The 19,957-nt window shown below is 44.6% G+C and overlaps 1 protein-coding gene across 1 annotated transcript in view; it reads left to right on the top strand.

Annotated features, from left to right (window-relative positions):
* PTCHD2 (patched domain containing 2) overlaps positions 1-19,957 on the top strand; it is a 36,737-nt gene that overhangs the window by 174 nt on the left and 16,606 nt on the right. The window contains exons 2-7 of the mRNA XM_010849893.1: positions 12-1,019; positions 1,955-2,174; positions 15,030-15,166; positions 16,679-16,813; positions 17,225-17,385; positions 18,571-18,710. Of these exons, the coding sequence (XP_010848195.1) occupies positions 12-1,019; positions 1,955-2,174; positions 15,030-15,166; positions 16,679-16,813; positions 17,225-17,385; positions 18,571-18,710 (1,801 nt within the window). The remainder of the gene's footprint in view (positions 1-11; positions 1,020-1,954; positions 2,175-15,029; positions 15,167-16,678; positions 16,814-17,224; positions 17,386-18,570; positions 18,711-19,957) is intronic.

Below are 19,957 nucleotides of genomic sequence, written 5' to 3'. Positions count from 1 at the left end.
GGCGTTTAGGAGGGGCCAGAAGAAGCTGGGGCCCCACGCTGGAGCAGGGAGGCAGTGTTGCTGGCGGCGCTGGACCTTGCCGTCCCGGCCCCCAGCCTCGGGCTTCTGGAGTACCCTGGGCTGGGCCTTCACCAATCCGTGCTGTGCAGGGCTGGTGCTCTTTCTGGGCTGCAGCATCCCCATGGCCTTGTCAGCCTTCATGTTCCTCTACTACCCGCCACTGGACATTGACATCTCCTACAATGCCTTTGAGATCCGCAACCATGAGGCCTCCCAGCGTTTTGACGCCCTCGCGCTGGCGCTCAAATCCCAGTTTGGGTCCTGGGGGCGCAACCGACGCGACCTGGCCGACTTCACTTCTGAGACACTTCAGCGCCTCATCACAGAGCAGTTGCAGCAGCTACATCTAGGGAACCGCTCGCGGCCGGCCGCCCGCAGCCCACACACGGTGGTCGCTGTAGCTACACAGAACGGCTTGTTGTGGCACACCGCCACCGCCCAGAAGCCAACAGCCAATCGAAGCGGGCGTCTACGGCGAGAGGCTCCACCCCTGGAGAGGCCGGCAGCCAACCAGAGTGAAGCCCCGATAAACCTGGGGCCAGACACGAGTGGGCGACGTCCACCCAGTTCCCCGCCCCCCACAGCAGCCACGGCCAATCAGAACCGTGCCCGCCGTGGCGCCTCACGCTGGGACTACTCACGCTCCTATGTGAGCGCCAACACCCAGACGCATGCGCACTGGCGCATCGAGCTCATCTTCCTGGCACGTGGTGACGCCGAGCGCAACATTTTCACTAGTGAGCGGCTGGTCACAATCCACGAGATTGAGCGCAAGATCATGGATCACCCGGGCTTCCGGGAGTTCTGCTGGAAGCCCCATGAAGTGCTCAAGGACCTGCCGCTCGGCTCCTACTCTTACTGCTCCCCGCCCAGCTCACTCATGACCTACTTCTTCCCCACTGAGAGGGGTGGCAAGATTTACTATGATGGCATGGGCCAGGACCTGGCCGACATCCGGGGTGAGCAGCCCTAGGTGGGCTGGGGTGGGGCCTATAGGGACCTGGTCTGAAGGACCCTGGAGGCGGGGCTTGTGAGGGGTGGAGACTGAGAATAGGTGGGGCTTGGGATGAAGTGGCATGGTTAATGAGGTGGGGGCGGGGCTTGGAGGTTAAAGAAGGCTTGACTCTGCAGTACTCTCCAGGTTGGTAAGAGGATGGAGTTGGAATTGGCTGTGAAGTGGAGTCAGGCTGGAGCTGAGTGCTGGGCAGGCCTGCAGGCCATTTATTGAAGAAGGGCAGGGAGAGGGTTGGGTGTGAGATGGGATCTGAGGGAGGCAAGGAAGGAGGTGCATACCTAGATTGATGGAGATTGGGAGTTACGCTATGCCCAGAGTTAGATAAAGCTTGGGCTGGGGCTGGGGCATGACGTTGGTTAGAGGGGAGCTGGCATGTGGTTACAGAGCACTGGGCATTTGGAGAGAGGCTGAGGTTGCAGGAAGATCAAGGTGGATTCGTTTGAGGTACATTAGGGATGAGAGTTGAGAAAGGATGGGGAGGGGACAGAGGCTGGCTGTGGGGGCAGAGCTTCGGTATGTCTTTTAAGGGGGACATGGCAGGGTTCTAAGTAGATGAAGGTGGGACTGGGATGGGAAGGAGTTACAGGACTGCAGAGACTGAGCCTTGGTATTAGGTGAAGTTCAAGCTGAAATGAAGGTGTAAACTTAGTGGGAGCCGCCTGAGCAGATCTTGGGGGGCTGCTCTTTTTGGGCAGCAGTGATTTCTCTAAACCATCCCTCTGTCCTGTTAGAGACAGTTGGAGGCAGCCCAAGCTGGGACAGTTTTCCATTTCCTTAAAAAGGGGGTGAGATGTTCAGGAGGGCAGGATGACCCTGATGGAAGGTTTGTGGGAGCTGACTTACTGAGCTCCTTGGACCTCTTGACCCCTGCCCCTGCAGGCTCCCTAGAGCTGGCCATGACTCACCCAGAGTTCTACTGGTACGTGGACGAGGGCCTCTCCGCAGAAAACCTCAAGAGCTCCCTCCTACGCAGCGAGATCCTCTTTGGAGCACCCCTGCCCAACTACTACTCTGTGGACGATCGCTGGGAGGAGCAGCGGGCTAAGTTTCAGAGCTTTGTGGTCACCTATGTGGCCATGCTGGCCAAGCAGTCCACTAGGTAGGCAGTCCAGCTGCATCTGATGTGTGCCTGTCCTTGTTTGAACCAGGAAAGGGCTGTATTAAGGTAGGGAATTGGTTTCCAGGTGGTTCTTTCTCATACATCCCAGATCCCCTTCTGCAACCTTTTCCCTGGAAGTCTTTCTTTTCAAATCAGAGGCAGAGCCAGATACATCCTCATCATCACTCTGACAGATGAAAGGACGCTTTTCTTGATCAGTGCTAATGGTTAGTGAACATGACAGCTTTGGAGAACTTCTGCCCTGGAGGTCTTGGGTATTGATTTTCTCCTGCAATGGTGCTAGAAGGCTTTCTGGAAAGAGTATTAACCAGGGAGTAAGGAGTTCCTCTCTGCCTTTACTATCCAAGGAGATAGCGGCCAAGTCACTTCACTTCTCTGGGCCTCTGTTACTGCTAAAATGGGAATGATGAGTCCTGCTACCCTTCTGCGGTCATTAGAAGGAGATGAGTTAAGAGATGTGACAGAGATTTTGGGCAGTAGGTGCTCTGATTGTCTTCCAGTCCTTGGGATGTGTGTCTGAGAAACAACTGGGCCCCTCCCCACCAGGTAAAATCATTTGATAGTTCATCTGTCAGTCCTGCGGGGTAATAACTCCAATGCCTTTCAGTCTCTTGCCCTGACAAGTCAACCCCTGGCACAGGAGGAATCATTCTGTCTGAAAGACCCTCGTTCCTTTATTGAACAGCTACTGTAATAATCAAAGCTAACATTTATTGTGCTTGCCCTGTGCCACATACTGTCCTAAGCCATTTATACACACCATCTAACTTAATTCTTACACCAGCCTGACGAGAGAGGAGCTGTTAGGATTTTCTCCATCCTATAGATGAGGAAACTGAGGCACAGTACAATTAAGTAAACTGTCAAAAGTTTTGAGGCTCATCAGTGGTGGAATGGGATTAAAATCCAGGGTTTCTAATGCAGTGCCCTAGCGCTATGTGTTTTTACAGCAGTTGCTGTACTGAGTCTTCTTGCAGCTGTGCTTCATTGCCAGGCAAACCCCTGTTCATCTACTAAGATCCAACCTGGCTATTTTTTTACTTGAGATTGCATTAAATTATCACCATACCCATTTCCACAGACTCTTTGCTTCTCCATAAGACAGGCACAGGCTTTGTAGTAAGATATATCTGGGGTCAGATCCCAGTTACTCCACCTGGATGGGAGTTTCAACGGGCTGTTTCACCTCTCTGAGCCTCAATTTCGTCATAGTGCTTGTCACTCTGTATTTTACTTTTTTAATTCCTTGTCATTCAAAGTGCAAGTTGAATTAGCATTAACATCACCTGGAGACTTGTTAAAAATGTAGAATATCAAGGCTTTTCCCAGACCTATAGAGTTTGCAGGTGACTTATTTGGATATATAAGTCTGAAAAAGTTCTGGTTTAATTATTTCTCAGTAGAGTGTGAGTTTGTTGAGGACTGGGATTGTTACTGCTTCCTTTTCTGTAGGCGTAGCCCCTAGCACAGTACCTCTTTGTCTGAGGAATGAATGGGTGGCTGGCTGGATGGAGGTACCTTAGGGAATGGTCCTTGGCTGGGTTGGGAATCTGGGAAGGGCTGGCAGTTAACTTCTGCTTAATACATTCAGCTGCTGAGACAAAACCCCTGTCCTGGGTTAAAAAAAAACAATTCTCTTTCCCTTACCATCGCCCTAGAGCTTCATAGGAATGGTGATAACCAGGGCCTCTGTAGTCTTGACGTTAATGCCTTTAGATCAATAAAATCTTTTTTTTTTTAATCAGTCTATTACTTGTTACCTGAGAAATGACAACATACATCTTGACTTATTACAAAGAATACTACAAATTATCACTTTTACTGCTTCTCTGATAATACCAGAATCTTAGAACTCATTCATTGCATTTATACCCCCTCAGTCTTTTGCCTTATTGTTACATGCATTTTAATTCTATATACATTTTAAACCTCATAAGACATTACATTTTTATTTTACTCAGTCAGAATCCATATTTACTCACATATTTATGTTTTCTGTTGCTCTTCATTACTTTCTACAATTTCATGTTTCCCTCTGGGATCATTTTTCTTGTATCTGAAGAATTCTCTTTAGTATTTTTTTTTAGTGCAGGTTTGCTAGTGATAAATTCTCTGTTTGTCTAGAAGGCATCTTTATTTTACTTTCATTTTTGAAATATATTTCTTCTGGTATAGAATTTACAGTTATTTTCTTTAATACTTTAAAAGATATCAGTCCATTGTGTTTTGACTTTCATCATTTTGGAGGGGGGGAGTCAGCTGTAAATCTTTTTGTTGCCCCTTTGAACAATTGTCTTTTTTTTCCCCTGGCTACTTTTAAGATTTCTCTTTGTTTTTGGTTTCAACAATCTTACTACTGTATTTTGATACGGTTTTCTTTGTATTTGTTCTGCTTGAGGTGCACAGACCTTGAATCTGCTGGTATATAACTCATCACTTTTAGGAATTTCTGGGCTATTATGACTTCAAATATTGCTTCTACCCCATTCTCTGTCCTATCTCCTTTAAGGATTCTAACTACATAAATGTTAGATATTTTCAAAGTCTCATGTGTTTTCTTTTATTTATGACTATGATAATAAAATATGGGAGCTGGAAAGATAAGCTGAAGAGTCTGGGTAATCAGCATGCTGCTCTCTTCATTTTAAAAATTTAATTAAAATTTTTTAATATAATTTTAAAAGTTACACTCCATGTACAGTTATTGCAAAATATTGGCTATATCACCCATGCTGTACAATACATTCCTATAGCTTATCTTATATGAGTCCCATATGTTCTCAGGTTTTTCTTTGCTTTGCATGTTTTGGTTTAGATATTCCAATTCACTGATCCTGTCTTCCGTTGTATCTAATTTGATGTTTAATATCTCTTGAGATTTCAAAGTTAATGTTTTTCTGTTGAGGATTTCCAGTAATTCTTTATTATAGATCTAAATCCTTGGTGAAATTTTTCACCATTTAATTTATTTGGTGCATATTCTCCTCTGTGTTCTGAAGCATATTAAGTTAGATTATTATGGATGAAAGTAAAAGTAGCTCAGTCACGTCCAACTCTTTGCAACCCCATGGACTATACAGTCCATGGAATTCTCCAGGCCAGAATACTGGAGTATTCCCTTCTCTGGGGGATCTTCCCAACCCAGGGATTGAACCCAGGTCTCCCACATTGCAGACCAATTCTTTACCAGCTCAGGTTATTATGGATATCTTTTGGTTTTTTCCCTGTGGTCTGTTCTTTCACTTGGTTTTTGGTCATGTGGTCTTGCCTGTGGGTATGCCTGGTAATTTTTACTGAGTAATGAATATTGTATGTAAAAACATAGAGGTCCAGATGATGTTATTTCTTCCAGAGAAAGTTTATCTTTCCCTCCACTAGGCAGATGGTGTTGTGGCTGATCACCTTAAACAAACAGCAGATACACAGAGTTGAGGCTGGTTTGTAGTCCTGAAAAGTCACAGCCTACCTCTAGTTTGCCCTTGGTTCTCCAGGATTTTCACCTGAGAGCCTAGTGTATTCTGCAGAGCCCATTTCCCCTGACATGTTCCAAACCCTAAGCTTTGTCTCTCAAAAGAGCTAAAAATATCTCTTCTCTGGTTTTTCTGAGGCTTTCTGCTTAAGTTTGTAGCCTCATACTCTAGACTGCCCCAGTATTTGGCAGAAGTGCTGCAGAAGAAACTGGTTTTATGCTTTGCTGGTCTGCAAGTCTCTACCCACAGCTCTGCTAGTTTTTCTGACTCCCTGCTTAGATTTTCAGCCTCCTGCCTGTGTTCAGAATTAGCAGATACCTCCAGGGTAAACACAGCTGTAGAAGGGAAGCTTATCTTTTGTAGGTTCTTCCCTTTCTAGAGTCTCAGCTCTCTAGTTTCATTGCTTCAGGAAATCTCTAATATCATCAAATAGATGATTTCTCAGTTTTATTTGATTTCTTAGTAGTTCTAAGCAGGAATATTGGTCTTGCATGAGCTATTCCTTTCTACTCAAGAGTAGAAGTTTGGGCCTATGTCTTTTTATAGCTGGAAACTAAAAGAGGACCTAGAACCTAGAAAGTGTTCTATAAATGCTATACAAATGAATGAATGAATGAACAATTGACCAAACTTTCAGTTTTCTATTCTAATGAAAGCTCAATTAACCCTTTGTTGAATTTAATTCAAAAAAGTAGTCAATCCAAAGATCTTTTCTACATTTTTTTAAGTGTCCTGTTTGACTTTTTAAAACAGCTTTGAGTTGATATTCACTAGCTGCATATATTTAAAGTTTACAATTTGATTAGTTTTGACCCATGTATACACTATGAAACCTTTATCACAATCAAGTTAATGAATGGATCCATCACCCTCAGAAGTTTACTCATGTTCCTTTGACAGTCACTCCATCCTGCCTCACCTTCCTTCCCATTCCTCCCCAGGACCACTTTCTCTTTTCTATCACTATATATTGGTTTTCATTTTCTGATTTTGTATATATGACATCATATAGAATGCACAGTTTTGACTGATCTCATTCACTCAGCCTAATTGTTTTGAACTGTATCCATGTTGTTGCATGTATTGACAGTTTATTCTTTTTAAGTGCTAAGTAGTATCACTGTGTGGAGATGCCACCTTTTGTTCATCCACTCACTTGTTTATGGGTATTTGGGTTATTTCCAGGTTTGGCTATTGTAGATAGAGATGCTACAAAGCCTTTGTGTGAACAAATGCCTTCATTTGTCTCAGATAAATATCTGGGAGTGGTATGACTAGATCATATGATAGGTGTATATTTAACTTTAAAAAAAAAAAACATGAATGTATTTTTTTTTAAGATTTTTTTATGTGGATCATTTGTTTAAAATCTTTTTTGAATTTGTTACAATACTCCTTCTGTTTTATGCTTTGGTTTGTTGGCCGCATGGTCTGTGAGATTTGAGCTCCCCCACCAGGGCTTGAACCTACACCCCCTGCACTGGAAGGCAAAGTCTTAACCAATGAACTTCAGGGAAGTCCCCATGTGAGTTTAACTTTTTAAGAAACTGTCAGATTGTTTTCCAAATTAATTGTACCATTTTACATTCTCACCCAGTGTATAAGAATTCCAGTTCCTCCACAAACTCTCTAACACTTGATATGGTCAGTTTGAAAGTGAAAGTGTTAGTCACTCAGTTCTGTCCAACTCTTTGTGACCCCATGGACCATAGCCCACCAGACTCCTCTCCAAGGGGTTCTTCCTGACCCAGGGATTGAACCTGGGTCTCCTGCACTACAGGCATATTCTTTACCATCTAAGCCACCAGGGAAGTCCATGGTCATTTTAAAAAGTCTAAATTAGCCATTCTGTGTAGTGATATCTCATTGTGATTTTAACTTGGATTTCCGTACTTCCTAGTGATGTTCACATGCTTATTTGACATCCATTTGTCTTTGTTGGTGAACAATTTAGATCTTTTGACTATTTTAATACTGGCTTTACATTTAGTTCTGTGATATTCCATTTTTAGTTCATCTTTGTATATGGTGTAAGACATACACTACATATACTTTATATATAGCATAACATGCTGATATTTATTATTTTGTATGGATAGCCAGTTGTTCCAGCATCATTTGTTTAAAAGATCATTCTTTCTTCACTGAATTGGCTTAGAATCTTGGACAAAAGTCTTTTGTCTATATATATGTGGGTCTATTTCTGGACTCTGTTCTATTCCATCAACCAATTTTTTACATTTTATTTACACATTGGTATTACACTGTCTTGATTATGGTAGCTTTATGCCATGTCTTGTCCAAGTGTTGGTCTTCCAACTTTTTGTTCTTTTTCAAAGTTATTTTAGTTATTCTGGGGCCTTTACATTTCCCTATGAATTTTATTTTGTGTTATTTATTTATTATTTCTTAATGGTTGGTTCTCTTTTTTTGGGGGGGGCCATACCATGTGGCATGCAGGAGCTTAACTCCCTGACCAGGTTGGAACCCATGCCCCGTGCAATGGAAGTACAGAAAACTAACCACTGGACTTCCAGGGAATCCCCTTCCAGTGAATTTCAGAAGCAGCTTATCCATTTCTCCAAATAAAAGTCCACTGGGATCCTGATTATGTTTATGTCAAATACTTGGATCAATTTGAGGAGAAATGACATCTTAACAGTATTGAGTCTTATGACCAATTAACCTGGTGAATCTGATATCTTTTGTCAGATTTGTCCCTATTTCACATTCTTATTCTATTGTAAATGATATTTTTAAAAATTTCCTTGTTAGTTGAAAGTATATCAGTTGTTAGTTGCTTGTATTGGGTTGACCAAAAAGTTTTTTTGGGTTTTTCTATACCATGTATGGATGTGAGGGTTGGACCATAAAGAAAGCTGAGTGCTGAAGAATTTATGCTTTTGAATTGTGATGCTAGAGAAGACTCTTGAGAGTCCCTTGGACTGCAAGGAGATCAAATCAATAAATCCTAAAAAAAAATCAATCTTGTATATTCATTGGAATGACTGATGCTGAAACTGAAGCTCCAATATTTTGGCCACCTGATGCAAAGAACCAACTCATTGGAAAAGACCCTGATATTGGAAGGATTGAGGGCAGAAGGAGAAGAGGGCGGCAGAGGATAAGATGGTTAGATAGCATCACCAACTCAATGGACATAAATTTGAATAAACTCTAGGAGATAGCGAAGGACAGGGAAGCCTGGTGTGCTACAGTCCATGGGTTCACAAAGAGTCAAACAAGACTTTGTGACTGAACAACAACAATACCATGGAAAGCCCAGATGAACGTTTTGGCCAACTCAATATATAGAAATATAATTGACTTTGGGTCCTGCGACCTTGATAAGCTCCCTTATAAGTTCTAGAAATTTTTTCATAGGTTCTATTTAATTTTCTACATAATCAATCATGTCTTTTGCTAATAAAGATAGTTTTACTTCTTCCTTTCCAATTTGGATTTCTTTTACTTCTTTCTCTTGCCTGAATGCACTGGCTAGAACCTCCAATACAATGTTGAATGAAAGTGATGAGAATGGACAACCTTTCATTATCCCTGACTGAAGTCTGTAGGTGTTTTTGTAGATGTCTCTTATCAGGTTACAGAGAAGGCAATGGCACCCCATTCCAGTATTCTTGCCTGGAAAATCCCATGGATGGAGGAGCCTGGTAGGCTGCAGTCCATGGGGTCGCTAAGAGTCGGACATGACTGAGCTACTTCACTTTCACTTTTCACTTCCATGCATTGGAGAAGGAAATGGCAGCCCACTCCAATGTTCTTGCCTGGAGAATTCCAGGGACGGGGGAGCCTGGTGGGCTGCCGTCTATGGGGTCACACAGAGTCGAACACGACTGAAGTGACTTATCAGGTTAAGGAAGCTCCCTTCTATTCCTAATTTGCTGATAAGTTATTTTTTTAAATCGGTAATGAATATTGGACTTATCTCAAATATTTTTCTGCATCTAGAGAGAGAACATACATTTTTCATTTTTAGTTTAATATGATGAATTATATTAATTGAGTTTTAAAGTTTAAACCATCCTTGCATTCTTGGGGCAGATCGCCCTTGGGATTATCCTTTTTATATAGTGTTAGATTCTATTCGTATTCTTTGTTCATTGGCATGTTAATGATGGATACTGGGCTGTAGTTTTCTTGTAGTATCTTTGTTTGATTTTGATATCAAAATGTCTTCAAGAATGAGGTAGGAAATATTCTCTTCAGTTTTCTGGAAGGTTTGTATGGAACTGGTATTATTCTTCCTTAAATGTTTGGTAGAATTTATCAATGCAACTGTCTGAATTTGGAGTTTTCTTTAGGGGAAGGTTTTAACTATAAATTCAATTCTTTTTGATTAAAAAAATGTTTGGGGCCATGCCATGTAGCATGCAGGGTATTAGTTCCCAACCAGGGATCAAATCTGTGCCCCCTGCAATGAAAGTACAGAATCTTAACCACTGGATTGCCAGGAAAGTCCCTACAAACTCAATTTTTAAATATACATATAGAGCTTCCCTAGTGGCTCAGACGGTAAACAATCTGCCCATAATGTGGGAGACCCGGATTTGATCCTGGGGTCAGGAAGATCCCCTGGAGAAGGGAATGGCTACCCACTCCAGTATTCTTGCCTGGAGAATTCCATGGACAGAGGGGCCTGGCGGGTTGCAGTCCATGGGGTTGCAAAGAGTCAGACACAACTGAGCAACTAACACTTTTGTAGGGCTCTTAAAGTTATTTCTATATTCTTACACAAGCTTTGGTAGTATATTTCATGAAATTTGTCCATTTCATTTAAATGGTAAAAATTTGTTGGTGCAAGGTCAGTTCAGTCGTTCAGTCGTGTCCGACTCTTTGCAACCCCATAAATCGCAGCACGCCAGGCCTCCCTGTCCCTCACCATCTCCCAGAGTTCACTCAGTCTCATGTCCATCAAGTCGGTGATGCCATCCATCCATCTCATCCTCTGTCGTCCCCTTCTCCTCCTGCCCCCAATCCCTCCCAGCATCAGAGTCTTTTCCAATGAGTCAACTCTTAGAATGAGGTGGCCAAAGTACTGGAGTTTCAGCTTTAGCATCATTCCTTCCAAAGAACACCCAGGGCTGATCTCCTTCAGAATGGACTGGTTGGATCTCCTTGCAGTCCAAGGGACTCTCGAGTCTTCTCCAACACCACAGTTCAAAAGCATCAATTCTTTAGCACTCGGCTGTCTTCATGGTCCAACTCTTGCATCCATACATGACCACTGGAAAAACCATAGCCTTGACTAGTCGGACCTTTGTTGGTGCAAGGTAATTCATAATAAATATTCCCTTATGAGTGGTATCACCTCCTTCATGTGTGTCTTATCTCCTTTTTTCATGATCAGTCTGGCTAGAAATTTATCAATCTTATTGGTCCTCTCAAAGAGCTAGATTTTGGTTTCTTTGATATTTATTGTCTTTCTGTTTGTTTATATACTTATACTCTGATCTACATTATTTCCCTTCTTCCATTTACATTATGTATAATTTTCTCTTGTTTTGCTTTCTTGCAGCAGAAGCTGAGGTCATTGATTCGAAAACTGTATTCTTTTCTAATACAGGTGTTTATTGCTATAAAATTCCCCTTAAGCGTCATTTTAGCACATCTCACACATTTTGACATGTGCTTTCATTTTCACTCAGTTCAAATACTCTCAATTTTCCCTTTTGATCTCTTCTTTGATCCCTATATTATTTAAAAGTTTGTTAGTCTCCAAATGTTTAGGAATTTCCCAGATAGTGTTTTGTCACTAATTTTTAATTTAATTCCATTGTGGTCATAGAACATACTTTTTACGACTTAAGTTATTCTAAATTTTCTGAGTCTTATTTATGGTCTAGAGTGTGGTTTGTCCTGATGAATGTTGCCTATGCACTTAAATGTATTCTGCTGTTATTGGGTGGAGTGTTCTATAAATGTCAATTAAGTCAGGTTGGTTGATTGTGTTGTTAAAGTCTTCTGTATCCATACTGATCTTCTGTCTAATTGTTCTAGCAGTTATTGAGAAAGGGATTTTGAAATGGCCAACTATGATTGCAGGTTTGTCTATTTCTTTCTTAATTTCTGTCAGTTTTTGCTTCATGTATTTTAAAACTCTGTTATTAGGTCCAAAGCAATTAGTATTGTTGCATTCTTTTAACGAACTGAGCCCTTTATAATTTTTAAATGACTTTCTTTATTTATAGTAATATTCTTTGCTCTGAAATTTATTTCATTTATTATTAATTTAACCACTCCAGCTTTCTTTTGATTCATGTCAGCATGGTACTTTTTTCTGTACTTTTATTTTTAACCTATTTGTGTCAACATTGAATGTGAGTTTCTTATAGGCAGCTGGGTCTTGATTTTTTAATCTAATCTGACTGCCTCTGCCTTTTATTTGGGATATTTAGACCTTTTGCAAGAGGCAGTGATTAAGACCATCCCCAAGAAAAAGAAATGCAAAAAGGCAAAATGGTTGTCTGAGGAGGCCTTACAAATAGCTGAGAAAAGAAGAGAAGCTAAAGGCAAAGGAGAAAAGGAAAGATATACCCATTTGAATGCAGAGTTCCAAAGAATAGTAAGGAGAGATAAGAAAGCCTTCCTCAGTGATCAATGCAGAGAATAGAGGAAAATAATAGAATGGGAACGACTAGAGATTTCTTCAAGAAAATTGCTTTTTCCAGTGGTCATGTATGGATGTGATAGTTGGACTATGAAGAAAGCTTAGCCCCAAAGAATTGATGCTTTTGAACTGTGGTGTTAGATAAGACTCTTGAGAGTCCCTTGGACTGCAAGGAGATCCAACCAGTCCGCCCTAAAGGAAATCAGTTCTGAATATTCATTGGAAGGACTGATGCTGAAGCTGAAACTCCAATACTGTGGCCACCTGATGCGAAGAACCGACTCATTGGAAAAGACCTTGATGCTGGGAAAGATTGAAGGCAGGAGGAGAAGGGGATGACAGAGGATGAGATGGTTGGATGGCATCACCAACTCTGTGGACATGAGTTTGAGTAAGCTCTGGGATGGACAGGGAAGCCTGGAGTACTGCAGTCCATGGAGTCTCAAAGAGTCGGACATGACTGAGGGGCTGAACTAAACTGAGACCTTTTACAGTTAGTATGTTGTTAACATGGTTAGACTTAAGACAATTTTATTTTATTCTCTTTGCCCCATATATTCTTAGCTCCTTTTCCCTCTCTTCTGCCTTCTTTTGGACTGAGAATTTTTTATTATTCCATTTTATTTCCTTTGGGTTTTTTTAGCTATAAATATTTAATTTAGGAAATGGCAACCCACTCCAGTATTCTTGCCTGGAGAATCCCATGGACGGAGGAGCTTGGTGGGCTACAGTCCACGGGTCACAAAGAGTTGGAAAACAACTGAGCGACTTAACTCATTTTCAGGGTTTATAGTATACATCCTTAAGTTATCAGTGTACCTTCAAATGATGTTAAACCACTTCATGTATCAGTTCAGTTTAGTTCAGTCACTCAGTTGTGTCCGACTCTTTGTGACCCTATGAATTGCAGCATGCCAGGCCTCCCTGTCCATCACCAGCTCCCGGAATTTACTCAAACTCATGTCCATCGAGTCAGTGATGCCATCCAGCCATCTCATCCTCTGTCGTCCCCTTCTCCTCCTGCCCCCAATCCCTCCCAGCATCAGGGTCTTTTCAAATGAGTCAGCTCTTCACATGAGGTGGCCAAAGTATTGGAGTTTCAGCTTTAGCATCAGTCCTTCCAATGAACACCCAGGACTGATCTCCTTTAAGATGGACTGGTTGGATCTCCTTGCAGTCCAACTTCATATATAGTGTATAGTGTATACTATATATGAATAGTATACCACCATTTCCTTTCTCCTGACCTTTATACTATTGTTGTCATATATTTTATTTTCATATATGTTATAAACCCCACACTACATTACTGTTATTTCTGTTTAAATGGTCAGCCATCATTTTAAAAGATTTATGTAATAAGACATTTTTACACACTTATTCATGCTGTTACCATCTCTGGTCCTTTTTATTCCTTTGTGTAGGTGTGTACTTCCATTTGTAATAATTTGCCTTCTCCCTGAAGAATTTCCTTTAACATCTCTTGTAATGAAGGTGTACTGAAGATGAATTCATTTGGGTTTTGTATACTGAAAAAAAAAATCTTTATTTTACCTTTGTTTTTGAAATATATATTTCAAATGATAGAATTCTGGGCTGACTTTTTTCCTCAGTCGGTAAAGGATCTTGCTCCACTGTCTTCTCACTTGCATTGTTTCTGAAGAGAAATCTCCTGTCATTCTTACTTTCATTCCTCTTTTTCCCTCAGTCTGCTTTCAAGATTTTATCTTGGTCACTTATTTTGAGCAATTTGATTATGATGTGCATTGTTGTTTTAGTCACGATTTTTTGTGCTTGGGGGTCTGCTGCTCAAGCTTTTTGAATCAAGGGGTTTATCATTTTCATCAAGTTTGGGAAACTTTCAGGCTCTTTTAAGATGTCTGTTAACCCATATATTGCTTGCTCATTCACTCATTTGTGTCTCTGCGACCCCATGGGCTGTAGCCAGCCAGGCTTCTCTGTCCATGGAATTTTCCAGGCAAGAATACTGGCGTGGGTTGCCATTTTGTACTCCAGGGGATCTTCCTGACCCAGTGATTGAACCCGTGTCTCTTGTGTCTCCTGCTCTGGCAGGTGGGCTCTTTACCATTGCACCATATATTAGGATGCACCAAAGCCTGGAAGCTTTCTCAAGCCAGTATGTCAGAGTGACCATAAAGCCCATTTTATTTATCTCTTAGAGATCACCGTTCTTTGTTGTCATGTCCAGAATCTTGTTTCATGTATTTTCTTTCTCTCTCTCTTTTTTTAATTGTTAGTTTCATGAGAGGAAATGTAGATTTCATCTTGTTACTCCTCTTGACCAGGAACAGATCTCACCCCTCTTGGTATTTTAAAAATCAACTTCACCAACCTGGTTAAGTTTTTCTAATACCTTCTGTTAAATGGGCACTGAATAGCACTGTAAGACTTGAGTATCTGGAAGCTGATTTGAATTTAGAATTTTGTTGCGAACAATTGAGAATTGAGGATAATGAGAATGACATAGAATTCAGCTATAATTGACTATTATCTGTGTGGAGCAGCAATCTCAACCTCACTGATAATTCAGTCCCACCCGAGACATGCTGGTTTCACTTGTCTAGAGTATGACCTGGACATCAGGATTCTTGAAAGCCCCCAGGTGACCATAATGTACAACCAAGGTAAAGAGCCACTGAGGAGGTATATGGTTCGTGGTCCTCCTCCATCTCTGATCCACTCTGTCTTTCCTCCCTCTGTGTCCTCCCTTCCCAGCAAAGTCCAGGTCCTGTATGGGGGCACAGACCTCTTTGATTATGAGGTTCGCAGAACCTTCAACAACGACATGCTCCTGGCCTTCATCAGCAGCAGCTGTATCGCTGCCCTCGTCTACATTCTCACCTCCTGCTCAGGTACGGTTTCTCCAGCAGCACCGCATGGAGCCAGCCCTTTCGTTCCTCCCAGTGTGCTTCTCTCTGGACAAAGCCTTCCTGCTTGGGAATGCCGCAAATGGGCTTGAATCCACTGTATCAGAGCTGGCGGTGGGACAGCTGCTCAGACATCACCTTCTAACCCTGGGCAGGGTGACTGAGGTGCAGAGGCAGACTGGGCCATGCCCCAGGGCCCGCTCCCCAAGGACCTCCTACAGTTGAACCTTTTGTTCTTTGACCGTCTTTTTCTTGTTGATAAGCTTTGTGGAGTCTGGAGTATTGGACACTTTATGGATTACTCCTTAGCCTGTTTATTATTATAATTTATTATTTATTTATTTGGCTGTAACGGGTCTTGTGAACCGTGGGATCCTCATTGTGTCGTGCGGGATCTTTTGTTGCAGTATAAATTGTTTGTTGCAGCTCATGGGTTTCTCTATAGTTGTGGCTCACGGGCTCTCTAGTTGATGGTGCGTGAGCTCCAGAGCGCATGGGCTCAGTAGTTGCCACACACCCACTTAGTTGCCCTGTGGCATGTGGGATCTTAGTTCCCCAACCAGGGATCAAACCTGCATCCCCTGCACTGGAAGGTAGCTTCCCAAGCACTGGACCACTGCCAGGGAAGTCCCACCCTTAGCCTGTTTTAAAGTCCCAGCTGCCATTAGACTCCCAGTTCACTTTTCCACTGTCCTCTCCCCATGCACCCTAGCTGCTGCTTTCTGTGTATACAGGAGGTGCTCTTCATTGGCCAAGTGAATGAGAGATTGGTCATACCTTCAAAAATGGAAAAGACATTCACTCATCCATGTAACAAATATTAACTGGGCACCAACTATGTGCCAGATGCTCTCAGGTGCCAGAGTTCTAGTAGTGAACATCACTGATGTACTTCTTGCCTCCTGCTGCTGCTGCTAAGTCACTTCAGTCGTGTCCGACTCTGTGCGACCCCATAGACGGCAGCCCACCAGGCTCCCTCGTCCCTGGGATTCTCCAGGCAAGAACACTGGAGTGGGTTGCCATTTCCTTCTCCAATGTATGAAAGTGAAAAGTGAAAGTAAAGTCGCTCAGTCGTGTCCGACTCTCAGCGACCCCATGGACTGCAGCCCACCAGGCTCCTCCGTCCATGGGATTTTCCAGGCAAGAGTACTGGAGTGGGGTGCCATTGCCTTCTTGCCTCCATGGAACCTCTAATTTACTGGGTGACAGATGTTAAAAATATAATGATTCCCTATTAGCATATGAAGTAAGCTCTGCAAAGATGAGGGCCCATGAACAACCTGACTTACTCATCAAGGGCTTCATCTGCTACTCAGGCCTCCTGCCCAGCACCTTCTCTGCATAGAGAACTATACTGGGCTCAAATGGGGTGGTGAAGGTGCCCCTGGGGATGGGGGTGTATGAGGCAGGACCAAACCAGGGCCAGAGACACTGTGTCTGTGTCTGTGTTCTGTTGGGTCCCCCCACTCCATTCCCTGTGCTTCTTGCCCTGCCCAGTGTTCCTGTCCTTCTTTGGGATTGCCAGCATTGGCCTCAGTTGCCTGGTGGCGCTCTTCCTGTACCACGTGGTCTTCGGTATCCAGTACTTGGGCATCCTCAATGGGGTGGCTGCCTTTGTGATAGTGGGCATCGGTGAGTTGATTCTGTTGCCATGGTAATGGGCCTCCCACTTGGAAATTTGACCCCCAAAGGGCCTTTTACAGGATGCAAAGTCTGGCTTCCATGGGGGCTCTAAAAAGTCCTCTCTCAGACCTCAGAGCCTTGGACTTGGGGTGGAGGGTGGGTAGAGTATGAGTGGTGAGTGATTCTGGGCATATGGTGGGTGGAACCCCCCAGAGGTGGAAGGAGTGGGTGGATATGCTGGGTAAAGAAAGGTTAAGCATGGTGGGAAAGGTGAGGGGTGGTGAAGATTTGGAGGAAAGGATCTAGTTCTGGTGAGGGAGGGGGCCGTGCAGCATGAGAGTGGGTCTTGGGTTCATGGTCCAGGTTGCATCTGACCTGGAGACAACAGAGTAACCCAGCTGGCCCGGCCCCCTCCCATAGGCGTGGACGACGTCTTTGTGTTCATCAACACCTACCGCCAGGCCACCCACCTGGAAGACCCTCAACTGCGGATGATTCACACCATCCAGACGGCAGGCAAGGCCACCTTCTTCACCTCGCTGACCACGGCCGCCGCCTATGCGGCTAACATCTTCTCCCAGGTGGGAGCCAGCCCTCCAGCCTGGCCTGGCGTCCCCTGCCCCCCACCCCTGCCCATGCATACCTGGACCCTGGTCTCCGCTCTTCCCACCCACCCCTTCTCTTGGGGCCACGCAGCTTCCACCTCAAGGTACTTGCCACGTCCCTAGAGTCCATGTTTTGTTACTAATCACCGTCACCAGAACTTAACAAATGGGAGAATTCTAGTGATACAAATTGTGTTTCTTATTGATGCTCATTACTGATAATCCACTCTCAGCCCTGAAGGGCATTTAGCAGTTGTTTCCAAAGGTCCCCCAGCTGCTACATGGTAAGCCTGCCCATGACTCCTGACCCCAGTGCAGGGCCCTCTCCACCCACCAGCTGCATACGGCATTGTTATCCCTCACATGCACTTCCCTCTCGCTGGCCCCACACTCCTTCCTGTCTGAGCTGGGCTTAAGAGAAGGATCCTAGGCCAGGTCCTGGGTGCCAGCAGAGCCTGAAAGGCAGTGAGCCTGTCTGAGTCTGAGAGGTCTTATGACCTGGACTGAGGATCCTGTCTAGAAACCACTAGATGCTCTGGGATTCTCCAGACTTTACTAGAGAACCACGCCCAGAAAACAAGCTGAGCTGGATTTCCATCCCTCCTCTGCCATTTTCTGGCTGTGTGACCTTAGGCAGCTTGTTTAACTTCTGTGAGCCTCACTCTCCTCACGTGTGGATCATCAGAGAATGGAATGAGATGCTTGTGAAAGTGTTCCACAGACAGTGAAGGAAGGCCTGTGTGCTTGTTGGCTGCAGCTTCCTTCTGACGGCCACACCCTGCGCAGGTGCCCGTGACACTCCTGGGGCACACCCTGTGGCAGCTGTCTGTTCCCCTCTGCTAGCGTGTGCCCTGCTCTGACAGTGTGTGTTTTCCTCTGTCCTTCCTGTAATGAGTTACGGTGCGCTTGCTCTATGCTGGGCACTGTTCCGGGCAGAGGGCTGCAGTGTCGACCAGAGGCTGGACTCTTCCTCTCTGCCACACCCCTGGCTCCAGCCCAGCCATCTGACATCCTCCTAGGCCGGTGCCTTCATTCCCGCAGCCTCAGCCTTCGCATCCTGCCTCAGTCTGGGGGTGGTCAGGGCCCAGTGCTGCAGAGTCCCTGGGCTCCTTGGGCTCCAGGCCTGATCCCCACCCATCGCCCCCACCTTTCCATCCCCAGATCCCGGCTGTCCACGACTTCGGCCTGTTCATGTCTCTGATCGTGTCCTGCTGCTGGCTGGCAGTGCTCTTCACCATGCCTGCAGCCCTGGGCATCTGGAGCCTTTACATGGCACCGCTGGAGAGTGCCTGCCAGGCCAGGTGAGCCGGGCAGGTGAGGGAGGCACAGGGACTGTGTCCTGCTGTCACGGAGTAGCCATGGCAGACCCTTGGGGGGCCATTCAGCACACCATCCTGTCTCCCAGAAGCCTGGTGATTCACTACTGAGCACCTTCTGTATGCCCCGTCCTATGCTAGCACTTCTGTGTACTCCTGTCTAATAGTTACATTTGATCACCTACTGTGTACCAGAAAGTGGGCAGAGTGCTTTTGTACAAGATCTTACTGCCATCCCCAGGGACCCTAGGAGCTGGGTCCTCTTATTTCACCCGTTTTGTAAAATGTCTGTAGACAAGGAGGCAAAGGCTTGGAGAGGCTGGGCAGCTTTCTCAAAGTTATCCATTTAATAGGCAGCAGAGCGGAAATTTAGATCCCCGTAATCTGACTCTGGATCCCATGCTCTTAGCCACCACTTTAAATGTCCTCTGGGTTCTCATCTTGAGAGAGGAACCGTATTTAGACCCAGCGAGCCAGGTGCAAAGTTGATTGGATCAGTACAAAGCTGCTACAGCTGAAGGTAGAGGGCTTGGGGTCTTGTGGGCCAAGCCAGCAGGGTTAAGGCAGGGGGCACATTGGTCAAATGGAATCCGGCCTGAGTGGCTGTCTGGGTTGGGAGTACTAGGGAATGATAGAGGGTCTGGCCTTGGTGCAGGGCATGCAAATGCAGGACTGTCAGGGGTCCATGACAGTGTCCACTTGACCATGGTGAGACGAGGGGCAGGAAGGAGATGAGAGGCCAGCAGGGAACTCAGATTAAGGTCTGGGAAGGACTCCTTAGCTCTCCCATGCATACCTTTGCTTCAGGGTCTCCATGTATGGTGGTTCAGGTTGGGCACTGCACAAGAGCCCTCTAGCTGAGGCACAGTCATCTGCACTGTGGCCATTCAGGTTTGACTGTTTCTATGACAGTTTTGTGACATAGAAGCAAAGTGACTTGGGTAAAAGCCTCCTTTTCCCTAATTTCTACAGAGATACCAACTAAGCCCACCCTGTCCCTTCCCCCAGTCTAGGGTAGGGGATGCAGCCTCAGCCTCCTTGCCTGGAAACTGTGGGCCTTTGGACATGTAACTTAACCTTTCTGCACCTCAGTTTTCTGTTCTGTAAAATGGGTACTGCAACCCTGTGGGGATTCATAAGAGAATCCACGAGGAGCTCTAGCTCAGTCTCTGGCACTGAGCACTCCTGGCACATTCGCTGTGCGCACTGTTCTTGCCCCCAGTCTCCAGGGT

This window comes from Bison bison, unplaced genomic scaffold, assembly GCF_000754665.1.
Source record: "Bison bison bison isolate TAMUID 2011002044 unplaced genomic scaffold, Bison_UMD1.0 scf7180017864289, whole genome shotgun sequence".
Lineage (NCBI taxonomy): Eukaryota > Metazoa > Chordata > Mammalia > Artiodactyla > Bovidae > Bison > Bison bison.
This window is presented reverse-complemented; position numbering and strand designations above follow the sequence as displayed.